Genomic DNA, 19,313 nt, shown 5'->3' on the forward strand with positions numbered 1-19,313 from the left:
CTATTGCACCTGAAGATTTTCTGAAAAACTAATTTTTTGTCTTTTTTAGCTTCGGGGTGTTATATTATCCCCCCCTTGGGAACATTCATCTTCGAATGAATACTAATCGAGCTGAATTAGAGGGAGAGAGCTACAAACCACTACTAAAAATTGAGAACTGAGTTTCTAACTGAATTGACTTCTGAGTACATGCAAATAAACTCAAAATGCAAGTAAAAACTGAGGGAACATGATTTTAAGACGGAATTTACTCATGAATGACTGCAAAATTGAAGAGGACTAGTACCTCAAGCTGGAGTGGAATCGGAAGGTCAAATGTAAGGATACATGGCTATCATGGCTTCTTCTCCTTCCCAAGTAGCTTCCTCTACAGACTGACTCATCCACAAAACCTTGACTGAAGCTACTTCTTTGTTTCTCAACCTTTTGAACTGACGGTCAGAAATATCAACTGGTACATCCTCATAAAAAATACTATTTTTCACGAGCACACTTTCCAATGGCACTATACAGGTTTGACCACTAGCACACTTCTTCAAGAGTGAGATGTGGAAGATTGGATGCATTGCTGCTAATTTTCCTGGCAACTCTAACTTATATGCCACATTGCCAACTCTTTTCATGATCTTGTAAGGGCCTATATATATAGGACTTATATTTCTTTTTTTTGAAATCTCATCACCCCTTTCATAGGTGAGATTTTCTGAAAAACCCAATCATCAACTTGGAACTCTAGTTCCCTTCTCCTTACATCTGCATAAAATTTTTGACGACTTTGGGCTGTCTTAAGTCTATCTCTAATGAGTTGCACTTTTTCCATAGCATAATGAACTGAGTCTTAACCTATCAAAGTTTCTTCACCTACTTCAAACCAACCAACTGGAGATCTACATCTATGCCCATATAAAGCCTCATAAGGGGCCATCTAAATATTTAAATTGTAGCTATTGTTGTAGGCAAACTCAATAAAAGGAAGATGATCATCCCAACTACCTTTGAAATAGATCACACAAACTCTCAACATATCTTCTAGGGTCTGAATGGTACGCTCTTCCTGCCCATACTTCTATGGATGAAATGTTGTACTAAGGTTAGCTTGAGTACCAAGACCCTCCTAAAACGACTTCCAAAAATGAGAGATAAACTGAGGACCTCTATCTGAGATGATAGACAAAGGAACCCCATGCAACCTCACAATTTGATTGATGTAAAGCTTGGCATAGTCCTCTACTGAATCTGTAGTCTTGACTGCCAAAAAGCGAGAAGACTTAGTCATCCTATCAACTATCACCCAAATTGAGTAATGTTGTTTGTGAGTACGAGGTAACCCTGTGACGAAATCCATATTTAAAACTTCCCAATTCCAAGTAGAAATATCAATGTCTTGAGTGAAACCTCCTTGTTTCTGATTTTCTACCTTAACTTGCTGGCAATTAGGGCACGTACTCACAAAATTTGCTACATCCATATTCATGCCGTTCCACCAACAGACTTCCCGTAGATCGCGGTACATCTTAGTGGCACCTGGATGAATAAAATACCTACAGATATGGGCTTCTATAAGAATATGCTGTTTTTACTCACCCACATCAGGAACATATAATCTACCCTGGTTGTGAAGTACACCATCTCCTCCTTGGGATAAAACCTCCAGTCTCTGATTATGGACTGCACCCTTAAGTTCAAGCAAGATTGGTTCACTATCTTGGTTTTCCTTAACCTCCACTACCAAAGACAATTCTTTCCCATTATGAACTGTTACACCACTGTCTGATATGCTCATAAGGCGAACTCCCAAGCTAGCACGCATGTGAATATCCTTCAGTAGATCCTTCCTTTCTTCCTCAACATGGGCTACACTACCCATAGATAATATACTAAGAGCATTGGCTACTACATTCGCCTTATCAGGATGATAATTCACATTTATATCATAATCCTTAAGGAACTCAAGCCATCTCCTTTGGGGAAGATTCAACTCTTTCTAGGTGAATACATACTGAAGGCTCTTATGTTCGATGAACACATCTACATGAACATCATACAAGTAGTGTCTTCATATCTTTAGTGCAAACACCACTGTTGCAAGCTTGAGGCCATGAATTGGATAGTTCTTCTCATGCATGTTTAGTTGTCTAGAGGCATACACTATATTCTTATATCGGTGCATCAACACACAACCTAGGCCAATTCTGGGTGCATCACAATAGATCATATAAACATCTGAACACTTTGGTAGAGTTAAGAGAGGAGCTGTATTCAATCTAGTTTTTAGTTCTGTGAAGTTTTTCTCACAATCATCTAACTAATGAAACTTGACCATCTTTTGGGTCAACCTAGTCAATGGTGAGGCTATGGATGAGAATCATTCCACAAACATTCTTTATTAACCTTTTAGACCTAAGAAACTTCTGATATCTGTAGCAGAGGTAGGTCTGGGCCACTATTTCACTGCTTCTATCTTTTAAAAATCCACTCAGATACTTTCAGTAGGTACAATGTAACCAAGAAAAACAACAAATTTAAACTAGAACAGACATTTGCAAAACTTAGAGAATAACTTTCGATCCTTGAGACTTTGCAGAAAAACTCACAATGACTTGCATGTTTTTCCTCACTCCTAGAGTAAATGAGGATATCATCAATAAATAAGATAACGAACAACTCCATGTACTATTTGAACACTTTGTTCATCATTCAATGAAAGCTGCAAGAAAATTGCTTAGTCCAAATGACATAAATACAAATTCATAATGACCATACCGAGTTCAGAAGGTTGTTTTCAGAATGTCACTATATCTGACTCTAAACTGATGATAACCCGATTTTAGGTCTATCTTTTAGAAGTGACTAGCACCTCGAAGTTGGTCATACAAGTCATGAATTCTGGGGATGAGATACTCATTCTTCATTGTGACCTTGTTCAACTGTTTATAGTGTATGCACATTCTGAGAGAATCATCATTCTTCCTTACGAACAACACTATTGCACCCCATGGTGAAATACTAGGTGTGAAGAAGCCCTAATCTAGAAGGTCTTTTAAGTGCTCTTTCAATTCATTAAGTTCCATTGGAGCCATTCTTTAAGGAGGAATAAAACTTGGTTGGGTATCTATAAGGAGATCCATTCCAATGTCGATTTCCCTTTTGGGAGGGAAAATACTTTTGGAAACTCACAAACTACTGGAACTAACTCAAGAGTTGGGGATTCAAGGGTAGAATTTGTAACCCGAAGTAGATGATAGAGATAACCCTTAGATATCATCTCTTTGGCCTTATGGTAAGAAATAAATCGACCCATAGGCTCTAAGATATTACCCTTCTATTCTAAGATTGGTTCGTCTGGAAACTGAAAGCAAACAATCCTAGTTCTACAATCGACTGAGGCATAACAAGTGTGTAACCAATCCATGCCTAGAATGACATCAAAGTCTACTATTTCTAACTCTTCTACATCTTGTTAGGTGACATTCAATGAGACCGAGAAAGGGCAATTTCTGTATACCCGCGTAGCAATAACTATGTCACCGACTGGAGTAGAGATTTAAAATGGTTCTGAGAGAGTTTCTTGACTGACATTGAACTGGACTTTTATGTAAGGATTTACAAAATAAAGAGTAGCCCCTTGGTCTAACAATGCATAAACATCCAGGTCCAAGACACGTAAAGTACCAGTGACTACATCAGGAGAAACTTCCTGATCCTAGCGAGCCTGAAAAGCATATAACCTGTTCTGACGATGACCGCCACGTGTACCCGATGAGTTACCCTGCTTAGTTGGGTGACTTGCTGGTGGTGCTGAAGTTGTAGACTGAGCTCTACCATTACAACCTCCTTGACCTTGTTTAGAAGGACAATCCCTAAACCTCTGACAAGACTGACCGCACCCAAAACATCCCTCTTTTTCGTGAAAGACACTCAGCTGGATAGTTCTTACAAAACTTAGGGAAAGTGGGGTAAGTCATGGTGCCTGAAAAACTTCCCTGAGATTTAGAGCCTGGTGCTCTACTCTTTTGGTCATAGCTTTTGTTGGAGGATGCAACACTAGTTGATGAAAGGGCTGGATCCAAATATTTCTGCTGACCTTACGAGCGATTTCCACCACCCGATTTTTGCTGAGAATAGTCATAGTTCCCAGTCCTAGCCTTCGTATTTTTCGTAGCCTGTTCCTTAAGATTATCACGCTCAACCTGTTGAGCATGAGTCATAAGTCTAGAGATGTTCATATCTCCAAATAAAATCGCATTTCTTCACTCAGTTATCACCAAAACAATTTGACACTCCATACAAGAACTTATTCATCTGATCTCTAGAGTCATTAACCATGTGAGGAGCATACCTGGAGAGTTGGTTAAACTTGAGTCCATACTCTTGGACTGTCATGTTACCCTACCTTATGTTCATGAATTCTTGGGATTTTGATTCTCTAGATTCTATTTTGAAAAACCTATTGAAAAAAGTCTCAATAAAGAAATCCCAAGTGATAGGGGCCACATTTCTACCCCTATTCTCCTTCTATTGAGTGTACCAATTATGAGCAAAATTCTTCAACTGGTATGATGCTAACTCAACCCGATCATTCTCAGTGACCTTCTTTACCTCAAAAATCTTCTTGATCTCATCCAACAAATTCTGAGGATCTCATTAGCTTGCGATCATAAGAACTCAGGAGGATTCATCATAACAAAGTCAGGAACCTTTGCTGCTACTGATCCACCATTTTCATTCACATGAGCATGAACCCAGTTGTTCTGGTTAGTCATACTCTGAGCCACAATATGTATGGAATTTATGAACTCAGTATTGGAGACATCCTGATCTTGGCTAGAGGAGTTGCGTATGCATTTATGGCGTTATCTGTACGAGGAGGCATGATCTAAAACTTAGAACATTAAGTTTGAATGGAATAAGATCAAACCTCATGCATGATAAGAGGAACAAGAAAGTGAAGTTTTTTCTAAAACACTTCATAGCCTCCCTCTCATTACATGTGGTGCATTTAACACCCATGAAAAGGACTCAGCTTAGTCCATATTTTCAGACATTCCTAGGACCCTTAAACCTAATCCTCTGATACAATGTTTTGTCACGCCCTAAGCTACTCCTGAGATGCGAACATGGAACTTACGAACACAAGTGAATCCAAGCTAACCCTGCTGTTATTATCATGAGCATTCTAAAGAATATAAACTATTGCTGAAAGTAAATCATAATATTAAACTTAAATAAATGGGGACCACCCATATTCTATAACTAATATTAAAAATCAATGACTTTACTATAAAGAAGTTATTAACTCAATACTAAGTTGAAACTAACTATGTCTGAAATAAGCCTCTAAACAGGATTAGAAATACTGGGACAAGCCCCAAATAAATCTGGCAAAAACTGAAACTAAATGACTAAAGACTGAAATATAACCCATGAATGTTGTCCTTGGAGAATTAGGACTCATGCTAAATCTGCTGAACTGGTGATACGCTAAAATTTACTTCTCCAAAAGAAGTATAAGCGGGCGTATCAATTAAAGAACCCAACTATGAGGTTGGGATTGATCCCACGAGGAAAATTATTTAGACTTAACTTTAACCTATTATTACTTTTATTTAGTCAAGTCTTTCCCGAAAATAAGTAACAACCAGCAGTTCTCTAAGCAATAAATGCACTTAGCTATTTCTATATAAACAAGTGATATGTTTAAAGATTTGATTTTTATCAAGTAATGTGAGTAACTAGGGCTTAAGTTTTCCCCACAGGTTCGTAACACAATAATTCTAGCTATAACAATCCTTTCTAGTATCTTGCATGCAAAGTGGTAAGTTATGTATTCCTAATTCCTTGGTTTGACAGCTAGGAAATTTCACTCGGCACCTTGGTCCGAATATGTGTGTCTGATTTACTACACCTTACCTTACTTCATATTAAGCATCATAATCGATGTTTGGCGTAGTTGTTACTTCGCACTAGCCGACACTAGCATGTGACATAGTGTATACTAAATCTACATTGATATTTCTTTTATTATTATCTACCTCCTTGGTCCAGCACGTAGCAATAAGGTGAGTTCTAATGCGTGCACACGTTAAAAAGACTTCTAAATAAAAGTATTATCAAAACATGCAATACACTATTTGAGAATTGTTATTTAAGCTAGGTTTTACCTTGTTATTTACCCATGGTTCCCACAATCCTACTTATGGAGTTTATTTACTCATATTAATAATCACACAATTCATATTTATTAGATAAGAGTTCATTCACTTACTTTGATGAGATTGAAAAAAATCTAGAAAGTGACTTGAATTAATCGAAAACTTGTAACAATGATTTCGGAAAATAAAGTAATTTCCCAAAAATCCCTAAATTCAACACTTAGAACAATAAAACTCAATGATATCCAAGATTCCAACCCAAGAATGAGGGTTTTTCAAGTATTTATAATAATAGAGTCCTAACAAAAGAGGGAAATCTATTTAAGGAAAATCTGCCCAAAAACTGCATCTGAGTCGACGACCTAGATGAGGACCATCGAGGCCACGATGGATCGTCGTGGTCCTCTATTGGTCCATACTTAACTTCTTTTGCTGCTGCTTTCTTCACAAATATTCTATTACCATCGACGGACATGGATGATGGTCCATTTCATGAACAACCGTCCGTCGATGGCTTCTGTTCCTACATACGTAGAATCTTTTGAAGATGGGTACTAGTCTTATTTCTGTTAACATTGACGGATGTGCAGGATGGTCTGTCATGGCTCTGATGGTCCGTCGAGAGCCTCTGTATCCCTACACTTAGTCTGAATTCCCCAACTTTATTTAGCAGCCTTTCTCATCGTACGACGGTGGCCACCTATGGACCGTCGAGGTCACGACGGAATGTTTATTGCTCCATAGGTCGTCACTTTTGCATTTTCAGCACAATTCTCCCACGTTCTTCTTCTGGAGAGATGTCCTGCAAACATAGAGAAAACTACATTAAAACCAATACAAAAAGGCTGTAGACACACACAAAACTTATAGAAAAAACATTGAAAGTACCATGAAACAACAGTACATCAACATCCTCAACTTAAATTCCTTGTTTCTCCTCAAGCGACGCACTATAACTCACCACATAATCTTTGTAGAAGAGTATCCTTACTCTAGCTTTTTGCAATCATCTGACTATCAATCCCGATTATTTAAAAATTGATTTATGCATGCAATCACTATTAATATTGATAGTGTTGACAATATCATGACACGGACTCACCACACACCGACACCTATCAACTTTAATCTCTCACCAAGGTGCTAATTTTCCGGCATTGCAACTAGTGCCCTTGCTTCAAAAAAACATCCTCATTTTTCACACAATGATTTCAGTTTTAGTATAAAGATTATTTTTAAACCCTCGCACTCAGAACATCTTCACACCTCATTTATACTTATTGCCATATGCTTGCACATATTTTTACTACTTCAACTTCACCATAGTAGATTTTTAGGATTACGATAGGTCTTTTTTAGCTTGTAACTTAGTATCAGCATCAGGTAGGGTACATTTGGATGTATTTATTGTCTTATTTCCCTTATTGACATAACGACCTTTTGTCTTACCTTTTCATCATTTTATTCTGCCCTATTTCTTAATTTTCTTGTAGTCTTTCACCTTGCTATTCTCCTTTTTTTCTTGTTTTGTGTAAGTGACTCTTTTATTTTCATGCTTGTATTTTCACATTGTCAATTTCTTTTTATTTCATTTTTCTCTCAACGTTTCTTGAGTCACTTTTATTTTGTTCTTTCTGTCTCTTTGTTCTTCAAACCTCACTTTCTGGAGCATTCCTCATAATATCCACCCTCAACTCATGGCTTTGCCATGAGTCAAAGTACACAATACAAAAAGTTGGGTCAGGGACATGGCAAGGTTATTTTATTTATTAGCCACCCTCAAGGGACCAGGTCAAACACATTGTTCCCAATAAAGAGCAGTTGGGGTGAAAAAAAGGGTCTATTTTAATCTCAAATCAGTTTGATCAAGAAGGGATTAATTTCATTTGGTTTTCTGTTAATTAGACTAAATATTGGCTATATTGAAGAAGAGCCTATAATTATTTCCTAATTATCTTGTACGACTTACTTTTAGCAGGACTAGCCAGGCAAGTTCTATCTTAGTACAAATAGTGGACTATTCAAATTTTGCTCATACTCACTTGACATCTCATTACTCTACAAGTTTATCTGAAACCTAGTTTGAGTTTTGGATTTAGGGTCATGCAGTGGTGTATTTTTATGTCATGCTTAGCGCCACACATTTATCAGTTACTATGCCTAGTCATGCAACATTTTCTTTAAATCAGGATAATATTTTGCTTGGTCATCATGCTTTAGATTCCATTTCTATACTATGTACAAAAGACACCAACATGCCGGTTCAACAATAAAAATAACCAGTCTCTTGGGGAAAAAGAAGACAAACAAGAAAACCCCAAGACAGGATCATGAGTTGGGATACTCAGACTTTACCCTAGCACTCACTTTCCATTTACCCCATCACCAACAAAAAGACATGCAATATTCCCCAATGCATAAAAGTATATAAAATTGGGTGGTAGGTGAAGCAAACCTGAGGTGCAAAGCGCCGATGATCAGCAAGCTGGTGGGTCCGGTTTCCCGAAACCCACTCCCTCTGAAGTACGGATACCATCAGTAGTGTTCTCAACAATGATGACACCATCAATAGTGCTGCTCTCAACCTCTTAAACTCTGGAACTAGACGCCCCAGTAGCCAACTCTATAGCCCTCAAATGGCGGGCCTCCTCATCAATAAGCGAGGCTCTCCTCGCAGCCTCCTACTCATGGTGTTCCTTCTTTCAAGCCTGGGACTCATCCTCATCTCTAGTCGGGTACCTCTTTGCACACTCTCGTGGTGGAGGTGGTGGCACAATGGTAGTGGAGAACAAGGCAACCAACACTGTGTCCTCAGCGGCTCTACAGAAGGGGACTAAAAACTCTAGCACCCAATCCTCTAGTATAATACTTAAATCTGCTCTAAGACTCTCCACAAAAGCTTGAGAGCCGTCACATCTATTGTAGGGACTGGTCGAGCAAGAACCCGCATCTCAAAAACGTTCAAGCGCTAGTGGACCGCCATGACCTTCCGCTCAGTTTGTTGGTCCATCTTCCTCTCTAAGTGCTCACCTGCCTCAGCAATACACCTCTGCATCTAAGGCTAGATGTCGTGCAGAAGTGTGGCTATTTCGGCCTTAAGTTTCTGGACCATAGAAAGCGGGACCAGAGTAGTAGATGGAGTCGAGGGGGAGGAGCTTGAAGTGGTGCTAACACCCCGGATAGACTCGGCTGGAGTGGTGTCGGTAGGCTCAGATATAGCCGGGTTAGCCATTTGGGATTGCTCTACCGTTGACGTTATGTTCTTACCAAGCGGCTGCATCTCCGGACGGGGACCTTTATGGGGAGCCAACTCATTGGCCTCATCACGAATGAGGTCAATATCTACTGTGATAGACGGGGTCTTGAGCGCATTAATGTGCCACACGGGCACTCTTGCTAACTTGCACAAAGCAAAAACCATGCACTGGAAGGGGTAAGTAGTAGTGGCCTTGAAGGCCCTCTCATGCATCACCGCCTGCAGTAGCCATGCAATGTTCACCTTGAGCAATCATCATCGCCATCAGTACCGCACAATCCCAAGTGCCAATGTTGTTAGCTTCAATGGGGGAAAGGCAATGTTGGACTAGTAACCACAAAAACTATAATGTGAAGGTGAGGTTAGCCTTCTTGATACTTCCATTGGGATCCAACACCCAATCAGCAGCCTCTCCATCGACGAAAAGGTACTATGCAATCCACCGCTTGGTGGTCTGTCTCAACTCTACCTCACGCTGGAACCAGCCATCATTAATCAACTTTCATCGATAGTCGAACTCAGCGTTGATAGGTATCCCGGTGGCATCAACATCCATGTCATAGAGATACCTGCAGATGGCCGACAAGGAAATGTCAACCCTCTTGCCGTGGACTCGGACGTAATCCAAAGGAGCATGTTTGCCGAGGGTTGCCCGTATCTAGCAGAGACCGGAGAGTCGCCACATAGGAGGCGTAGAACTCTCGGACCATCTTCTCAGTGTAGAGGCCTACATCCCGAGCCGTCCACTCCGGATGATGCCTGGTTAATAATTCATCAATAGACAGCATGATGGGGAGACTCCAGTAAGAACCCTCCGCTCTTATGTAAGGGTCTGGGTCTTGAGCCCCTTGTCGTTTGCCAGCTTGGCATCAGTGTATATTAATATACCACCGGTTAGGTTGATCTGCAACTGGGGTGGGGACGCCAGTTTGGGGTGCTGGAGTAGAGTCAACACTATTAGGCTCATCAGACGAGGCAGACTGTATTGCGGTGGCGGGAGCAGAAGCCTTCATAGACGCGGAGACCACTTCTGAACTAGAAACTTCCTCAGAATGGAAAGAATCCTCGGATCCAAATGCTCCCTCAGACTGTGGAGCAGACCAAGAAGCTGTGCTGTTCAGTATGCACTCCTCTTCAGACTAGGAGGCACTGACTCCGCTAGGCATAACATTCGTGGGCGTGGCTCTGGTGGTGTGTGCAGCACGGGTGGGAGTGAGAGTGCCTGGTGGAACGTACTCTAGGTCACTCTCATTGTCTAAGCCTATGACAATCTGGACGGATGGGGCATCGGACTTGGAATGCCCTCGTGAAGATACACGGTCTTGTTTTGGTGCCATTAGTACCTACAAACAAAAGTAATTACCACCAGTACAAGCAATAGAAGAAAGAGACAAAGTAGAAACAGAAATGGAATGGCAGTGCATCATGGGGGTCCGTTGAATAATACTTAATGAAATTTTTGTATAACATTAGAAGCAAAGGTTCTAATAGTGGCAATGATTGTGCAGGACGGACCATCAAAGGCACGACGGTCTGTCACAAGGGTCCGTCGAGGGACACTTAGACTAACATTTGAAAACATCAGAAACAAAAGTTCTGACAGTGCCAATGGATGTGCAAGATAGACTGCCGAAGGCATGACGGTCCGTCATAGGGGTCCTTCGAGGGACACTTGGACTAAGAATGAGAAGTGAGGAGTGACGGACCCCCATGAAGTTCTGTCGAGGGCATGACATTCCATTGATGGGGTCTCGTACTATCGTTTAGGGAAAATATTTTTTTATTTTATTTTAGCCAAATTAGTTCCCCTAATTCACTAATGCAGAGTATCCTTAACAACCCAAGATTCCCAATCAACTACCCAATATCCCATCATACCTAGGGCAAGAACATTTTCAAGTTTAGCATTTAATTTTTGACAACATATCAATTCTAGGTCAGCAATAGAATCAGGAAACACATGCCATTTTTAACAACAAACCCCCATTCCTTTTCATAATCAGACTTCTACAGAAACTTAGGACTACGGGGATGAGTTCTAGCATGCAGTAAGGGTCCAAAATTGGAGACCCACACAGTAAGACAGTAAGTTTAATAAGAAAAAAAAACATAAAAAATTAACGATAGTTAATTCACGGATAAGAAAAACATACTTGATAACTGGATTAGAGGAAGAAGAAGTAAGACACTTGTAGTTGAACAACAACACAAACACCACGAACACCGATCTGCAATGGATTGAAGAAACAAGGATAATTGGGAGAGAAAGGGACTATGGGAATTTGGGGGAAAATGTGGGAAATCAGAAGATGGGGAGGGAATGGGAGTTAATGGTGATGAAGTGGGGAGAAATAGTAGGAAATGAGGAGAGAAACGGTTATGAGGGGCTATGTGAAGAGGTGGGACCTTTAAAAGTTTATAACTTTCAATATTCAGCTTGACGGGTCGGGTTGGGTCGGTAGGTAAAGACGCGATGATTCCTCGTCGATGGACCGTAACATGGTTTAAGGTCCGTCATGGGGGTCGTTCGAGGGTTCCCTAACTTGGAAAATATGAAAGACATAATTGGGAATGACGGATCACACAGACGCTCCGTCGATTGTTCCGTTGATGGGTGCAGCAGACTAATTTTCTGCAGATTTTTGGTGATTTCATAGTTGCACATTTAACACTCATTAAGCTAAATTTTTTGTGTTTTCAGCACACTTTTTAGACACGGACCCTAATCTATGCTCTATCCAACACTACTAACGAAAAAGAAAAGAGTAGTCGGATGGAACATTCAATCAATAAAAGCAAAAATAATGCAACTATGCCTAGAAAATCATGAAAAACCTATACTTGGCTAGATGATACATATTGGGTTGCCTCCCAATAAGCGCTTGGTTTAACGTCGCGGCACGACGGAGGACTCTTGATTACTCAGACATCATCAAGATGGTATGCCTCGACCAGTTCCTTCGCCGTTTCAGCATGCCCTAGATATATTTTAATTCGCTGTCCGTTCACCTTTAACCTCACACCCTTCTTGTTCTCCAACTAAACCGCACCATGAGGAAATAGTTGGGTGAATAAATAAAGACAAGTCCATTTAGAATTGAGTTTTCCCTAAAACAAACGCAACCTAGAATTGAACAAAAGAACCAATTACCTAACCAAAAAATCGCGCTTGTCATTCTTTTGGTCATGGTACTTCTTCGTGTTTTATTTGTAGAGGGATGAACTTTCATATACCTTCAAGAAAAACTCATCATGCCCAGTCAAGCCATTTAACAAGTGTTCCGCAGTCTCATTCCAATCCATTTTCAACTTCTTTATTGACCACATGCCCTTATGGTCTAATTGAATCGGTAAGTTACAATCCTTCCCATATACAGGTTGGTATGGGGACATACCTATGGGAGTCTTGTATTCTGTCCGGTAGGATCAAAGAGTATCACCAAGCCTCCTTGACCAATCCGTTCTACTAGCATTCACTATTTTTGACAAAATTTGCTTAATCTCCCTGTTTTACACCTCAAATTGCCCACTAGTTTGAGGATGGTAAGGAGTTGCCACATTATGGAGAACCCCATATTTTTCCAATAATCCTTGAAACAGCTTGTTGCAAAAGTGGGATCCCCCATCACTGATAATAGCCCTTGGGGTGCAAAATCTAGAAAATATATTCTTTTTGAAGAACACGGTGACACTCTTCCCTTCATTATTCGCAAATGCGATATCTTTCACCTATTTAGACACATAATCGTCCACCACAAGAATGTTATTCATGCATGATAACTCACTATGAGGTCCTATAAAGTCAATGCCCCACACATAAAACAACTCAATTATGAGAATGGGATTTAGAGGGAGCTCTTGCTTTCGCAAAATGCCACCATCTCTTTGGCATTAATCACATGCCTTGGAGAACTCATGAGCATCTTGGTTGATGGTTGGACAATTGTAGCCACATTTCAAGATCTTGTGAGCAGTCCGAATAACACTTTGATGCCCTCCTATAGGTGAAAAATGGCATACCTCCAAAACACTCAACATCTCAACTTCTGGCACACTAGTCGAATAAGACCATAAGCACAACTCCTATATAAGTATGGATCATCCCAAAGGATTGTTTTTACATTATGCATGAACTTTTTCCTTTGATCAAAAGAACAAGTCTGGTGGGACGATATCACTAGCCAGGTAATTCGCAAAATATGCGAACCATTGAATCAAGTCTTGGGAGGCAGCCAATACATGATCATCTGGAAAAGTATCATCAATCTCAGCATTTTCACCAAACTCTCTCATTGCTTCGTATTATAATCGGAACAAGTGATCAACAACTTGATTTTTGGTCCCTTTTCGTTCTTTTACCTCAAAGTCGAATTTTTGCAATAGTAATACCCAATGAGTCAACCTCAGTTTTGCATCTTTCATTGCCATCAAATATCTCAAAGTAGAAAGATCAGTATGCACTATAAATCTAGCGCCAAGCAAATAGGAGCGAAATTTCTTGAAAGCAAAGGATACAACAAGGAGTTCTTGTTCAGTAATTGTGTAATTTTTTTGGGCTTCATTAAGGGCTTTGCTAGAAAAGTAAAAGGAATAAAGGATTTTTTCCCTTCTTTGTGCCAATACCACACCTAGAGCAACCCCACTCGCATCACACATCACCTCAAAGACTTGTCCAATCCGTAGAAATGATGATACGTGCCGACACAAACTTTTCCTTCAATTCACCAAATGCCTTAAGACAAAAGTCATCAAAATGAAACTTACACTCTCTCTCAAGCAACTTGCACAAAGGACGTGAAATCTTTGAAAATTACTTGATAAACCTCTGGTAAAAGCCTGCTTGCCCAAGAAATTCGCTCGATCAACCTCTATACCCTTCTCTGAAATGCGATGGCCCAAAACAATACCTTCTTTCACCATGACGTGACATTTTTATCAATTTAGCACAAGGTTGGAATCTTCATACCTCTTAAGAACCTCGGAAAAATGACTCAAACACCTCTCAAAGAAGTCACCAGACACTGAAAAATCATCCATAAGCTCCTCATTTGGGTCCTCCACCATATCGGAGAATACAGACATCATAAATCACTGAACATGGTCGGTCAATTAAATAACCCAAATGGCATTCTCTTGAACGCGAAGGTCCCATAAGGATAAGTGATGGTGATTTTCTCATGATTTTATGGTGAAATAGAAATATGATTATAACTTAAATAGACATCAAGAAAACAGTACCATCTCTTTCGTGCAAGTCTATCCAATATCTGCTCCATGAAGGGCATAACAAAATGGTCCTTCTCGGTCCATGCATTTAATTTCTCGTAATCCATGCATACCTTCCATCCAATCACCGGCCTCATCGGGACAAGCTCATTTTTCTCATTGGGGACCACATTCATACCCTCTTTCTTAGGTACACACTTAATAGGGCATATACAACTACTATCGGCGATTGGATATATTACTCCAACATCCAACCACTTAAAGATTTCCTTCTTCACCACCTCTTGCATAGATAAATTTAAACGTCTCTGGTGCTCAATACTTAGCTTATGATTGGGCATGAGTTGGATTTTATGTGAACAAATCATGGGAGTGATCCCAATAATATCCGCAAAGTCCACCCGATAGATCTTTTCAACCTTTTAATACCTCAACCAAACTCTCAACTTAATGCACATTCAAATTTGATGCAATAATTAACAGCATTAATTAGGTGGTAGAGCCTTAATTTCTACTTTTGGATCCTCCTATATAGATGGTTTCATAGGTGGAGACTCGCGATGCTTCATATCTAACTCCAACTTCTTTGGTTTAAACCGATCATCACCTCGATAAAGTGACGCGACCAATGACCTATACTCTTCAACAAAATCACTATCAAAATTCATGATCAGTACTGCTAGTGCTTATACATATAGACGCTCTTCTATTTGTACCTTGGATAAATTTTCAACCATGTAAGACATGACAAATACCGATTGTATCTAACACTCTGCCTTATGGACCTACAAATGTTGAAAGTCAATACTTCGTTGTTCAACCAAAATATCATTTATCCTTTCTCCATATCAACCAAGGCTCTACCCGTAGCAAGGAATGACCTCCCAATAATAATAGGCACCTCAAAATCAACCTCACAATCTAGAATCACAAAATCGATCATAAATATGAATGACTCCACCTTTACTAACACATCGTGGAGTATCCCAATAGGACTCTTTACCGTTCCATCGGCCATCAATAGCTGCATCGCAGTGGGCTTTGGGTCTCCCGAACCCAAATTCTTCTAAATAGACAGAGTCATGAGATTTATGCTTGCCCAAGGTCACATAATTCTTTTGCTAGTGTAATAACCCAATTGAACATGGAATAATGAAGGTACTCAGATCTTCTTTATTTTGTACTAGAGACCTTGTAGCAATAGATCTACAATAATGCATTCTATCATCATCCTCAAAACTGGTTGATCTTATCCGAGTAACCATATCCTTCATGAACTTGGAATAACCAGACATTTTTTCAAGAGCTTCTATCAAAGGGACATTGATTGAAAGTTGTTTCAACATAGTAATAAAATGCAGGTATTTACCATCCTCGGTATTTTTCACTAACCTCTACGGAAATGGAGGTGGTGGTGTAGGCATGTGGGTCTCCTTTTAGGGTACCTCAACTTCTTTCACCGTTTTGTCTCCCAAATAACCACTAACCTCCACTACCTCATCATCACCTCTTATCACATTTTGCACATTAGACATCATTGGTGGGTAAATGGTTTGCTTACCATCTCGAGTTGTGATTTCCATTCAATGTCCATCATTTTTAGGATTTCGGACAGTGTCTCTAGAAAGAGTACCTGGTTGGCGTGGGTTCACAGTCGAAGACAATTGGTCCATTTGCAACTCAAGATGCTTGATCGATATTGCATGTGCATCAAATTTTTACCCAATACTCGCTATGTCACTCCTCTACTGTTTATTGTGCTCATCACTAGCATCAAAACTACTCATCATTTACTGCAACATATCCTCAACTCATGCCATACTACCTCCACCGTCCCTAGGAGCAACTTCACAATTTTGAGGTGTAACATAGTCCCCACTCCTATCATTTCTTTTACCATAGTTACCCCGGTTTAAGTTGTTATCACAGTTGTCATTCCTATCTCTACCATACTGACCCTCCAAGTTGTGATTACCATAGTTCTGACCTTCGCACCAATTTTCCTAATTGGAGCCTTGGGTATTTGGTCGGAAACCCCCCGACTGTTTATTTAGCGCATAAGGGTCCTCCTCATAGTAATATTCATCAGTTTGCGGTGGTGGTTTGGACAAGTAGTTCATTGTATTTACCTTTTCTTCACCCCGATGACATAGTTAACATCAACCTAAGACCAGTTCCCATTTGAGCCATATCCTCATGAATCTCATCTATGGCTGGATTGTGTATGGATTGCACCGCAAAAGTGTTTCTCTAGTACTAGACTTTCTAGTGCTCCAAGCTTTATTATTTTGGGATATTTTCTATAACTTCTCAGTGATATCATCATAAGGACAGTCCCCATAAGAACCACCCTCTATCGTATCCAGTTTTGCTTTATTATTATCATCTTGTCCCCGATAAAAGTATTCTTCAGTAACACATCATTGATACGGTGATTGGGGACACTTCACAAGAACGAGGTGAACCTATCCTAAGAATTACTAACAGATTCTCCCAGTAGTGCCACAAAGATGTTCACCCTATCTTTGTGGTTTAACTTCTTAGACATCGCTCAGTAATTTCCAAAAAACACATCCCTCAATTGATTCCAAGTGTAGATTGAGTTATAGGGGAGATCGTAAACCATATAGAGGCTTCTCTTGTTAGTGAGAGAGGAAACACTCTCAATCCAAATACGTCCATATTCAAATCCTACCTCCCTACAAAACTCTTAAACACCGATCTCACCTTGGCGATGTGAGCATGCGGATTCTTGGAAGGTAGCCCCAAAAAAAGATCTCTGGCGATGAGCATTTGCATCAGAATACTAGTTACAACAAAAGTATGGACGTGTGGAAGGGGAGGCAAGAAAAATGGGCCGTCAGAGTCAGTAATATAATCATATCCCATATAATACTCTTGAGGGCATGGAGCAGGAGGTTGACTATGTATTTTACCTTCCCCACGACTTTCAGGTAATAATTGATCAAGAGAATCAACCGGTGGGTGGAATTTCCAGGTTGTGATAATCTTTATGAATACCCAAATTTTGGTTCATTATGCGCAGTGTACGCTCCAGATCGGGGTCAGGTGAGAGTATGTGTTCTCCTCTGCTCCGCATACTTGGCATACGCGGAAGTTAGATCGACAAGAGATAAAGACAAAAAGAATAAGTAAAATTAGGAAAATCTTGACTAAATTTTTGTAATAAGCTTAAAGTTAATCTAAAAGCCACTTTCCCCGGCAGCGGCGCAAAAAATTTGATATGCTCAAATTTACTTCTCTAAAAAAAGTATAAGCGGTCACATCAGGTATAGAACCAAACTATGAGGTTTGGGTCAATCCCACCAGGAAAATAATTTAGATTCAAATATAACCTTTTATTACTTGTTTTAAGTCAAGTCCTTTCCGAAAACAAGTAACAAACAGGTATTTTTTAAAGCACTAAATGTACATAGCTATTTCTAAATAAACAAGTGACATGTTAAAAGATTTGATTTTTATCAGGTAATGAGAGTAACTAGGGCTTAAGTATTCCTCAAAGGTTCATAACAAAATAATTCTAACTATAACACTCCTTTCCTATTATCTTGCAGTAAAGTGGTAAGTTATGTGTCCCTAATTCCTTGGTGTGGTAACTATGAAATTTTACTTCGTACCTTGGTCCGACTAAGTGTGTATGCTTTACCAAACCTTACGTTTACCTCATATTAAGCATCATAACCGATGTTTGGCTTATTTGTTACTTCGCACAAACTTACACTATCCTATTAGATAGTGTATAGTAAATCTATGTTGAAAATTCTTTTCTTATTATCTACCTCCTTGATTCGGCAAGTAGAAACAAGGCGAGTTCTAACGCGTGCATTCGTTAAAAAGACATCTAAAAAAAAGAATTATCAATGCATGCAATACACTATTCGAGAATTGTTATTTTAGCTAGGTTTTACCTTGTTATTTATCCATGGTTCCCACAACCCTAAAATGGAGTTTAGTTACTCATATTAATAATTACACAATTTATATTAATTAGATAAGAATTCATACACTTACTTTGATGAGATTGAAGAGTATCTAGAAAGTTACTTTAATTAATCAAAAACTTGCAACAAACGATTCCACAAAATAAAGTAATTTCCCCAAAATCCAAAAATTCAACACTTAGAAAAATAAAACTCAAATATATCTAAGAGTCTAACCCAAAAAATGATTTTTTACAAGGGTTTATAATAATAGAGTCCTAACAAACGCGGGAAATCTATTTAAGGAAAATCTACCCAAAAACTGCGTCTAAGTCGATGACTTGGATGATGGACCATCGAGGACATGACGGACCGTCGTTGTTCTCTGTCGATCCATACTTAGCTTCTTTTTCAGATTCTTTCTTCACTAACTTTCTATTACCATTGACGAACATGGATGGTGGTCTGTTGCATGAACAACGGTCCGTCAATGGCTTCTATTCCTCCATACTTTGAATCTTTTGAAGATGAATACTAAGTCTACTTTCTGTTAACATTGACGGATGTGCAGGACAATCTGTCGAGAGCCTCTGTATGCCCACACGTAGTGAAAATTACCCAACTTCCTTTAGCCCCCTTTTTCGTTGTACGACGGTGGCCACTTACGGACCGTCCATGGCTCCCTAGGTCGTCACTTCTTCAATTTTCAGCACAATTCTCCCATATTATCCTGCTGAA

General features: G+C 39.6%; 1 protein-coding gene across 1 annotated transcript; it reads right to left on the reverse strand.

Moving 5' to 3' along the window:
• Nucleotides 1–311: 311 nt before the first annotated feature.
• Nucleotides 312–623, reverse strand: LOC138349253 (uncharacterized). The gene has a single exon (XM_069299570.1). It carries the CDS (start codon nt 621–623, stop codon nt 312–314), a length of 312 nt encoding a protein of 103 aa, XP_069155671.1.
• Between the last annotated feature and the right edge of the window lie 18,690 nt (nt 624–19,313).

This window comes from Solanum lycopersicum, chromosome 6 (genome assembly GCF_036512215.1).
Source record: "Solanum lycopersicum chromosome 6, SLM_r2.1".
In the NCBI taxonomy this organism is placed as follows: Eukaryota; Viridiplantae; Streptophyta; class Magnoliopsida; order Solanales; family Solanaceae; genus Solanum; species Solanum lycopersicum.

What these genes read in the sequence shown, in the direction of transcription:
- LOC138349253 (XM_069299570.1), bottom strand. Translation starts at nt 623, where the DNA reads ATGAAAAGAGTTGGCAATGTGGCATATAAGTTAGAGTTGCCAGGAAAA.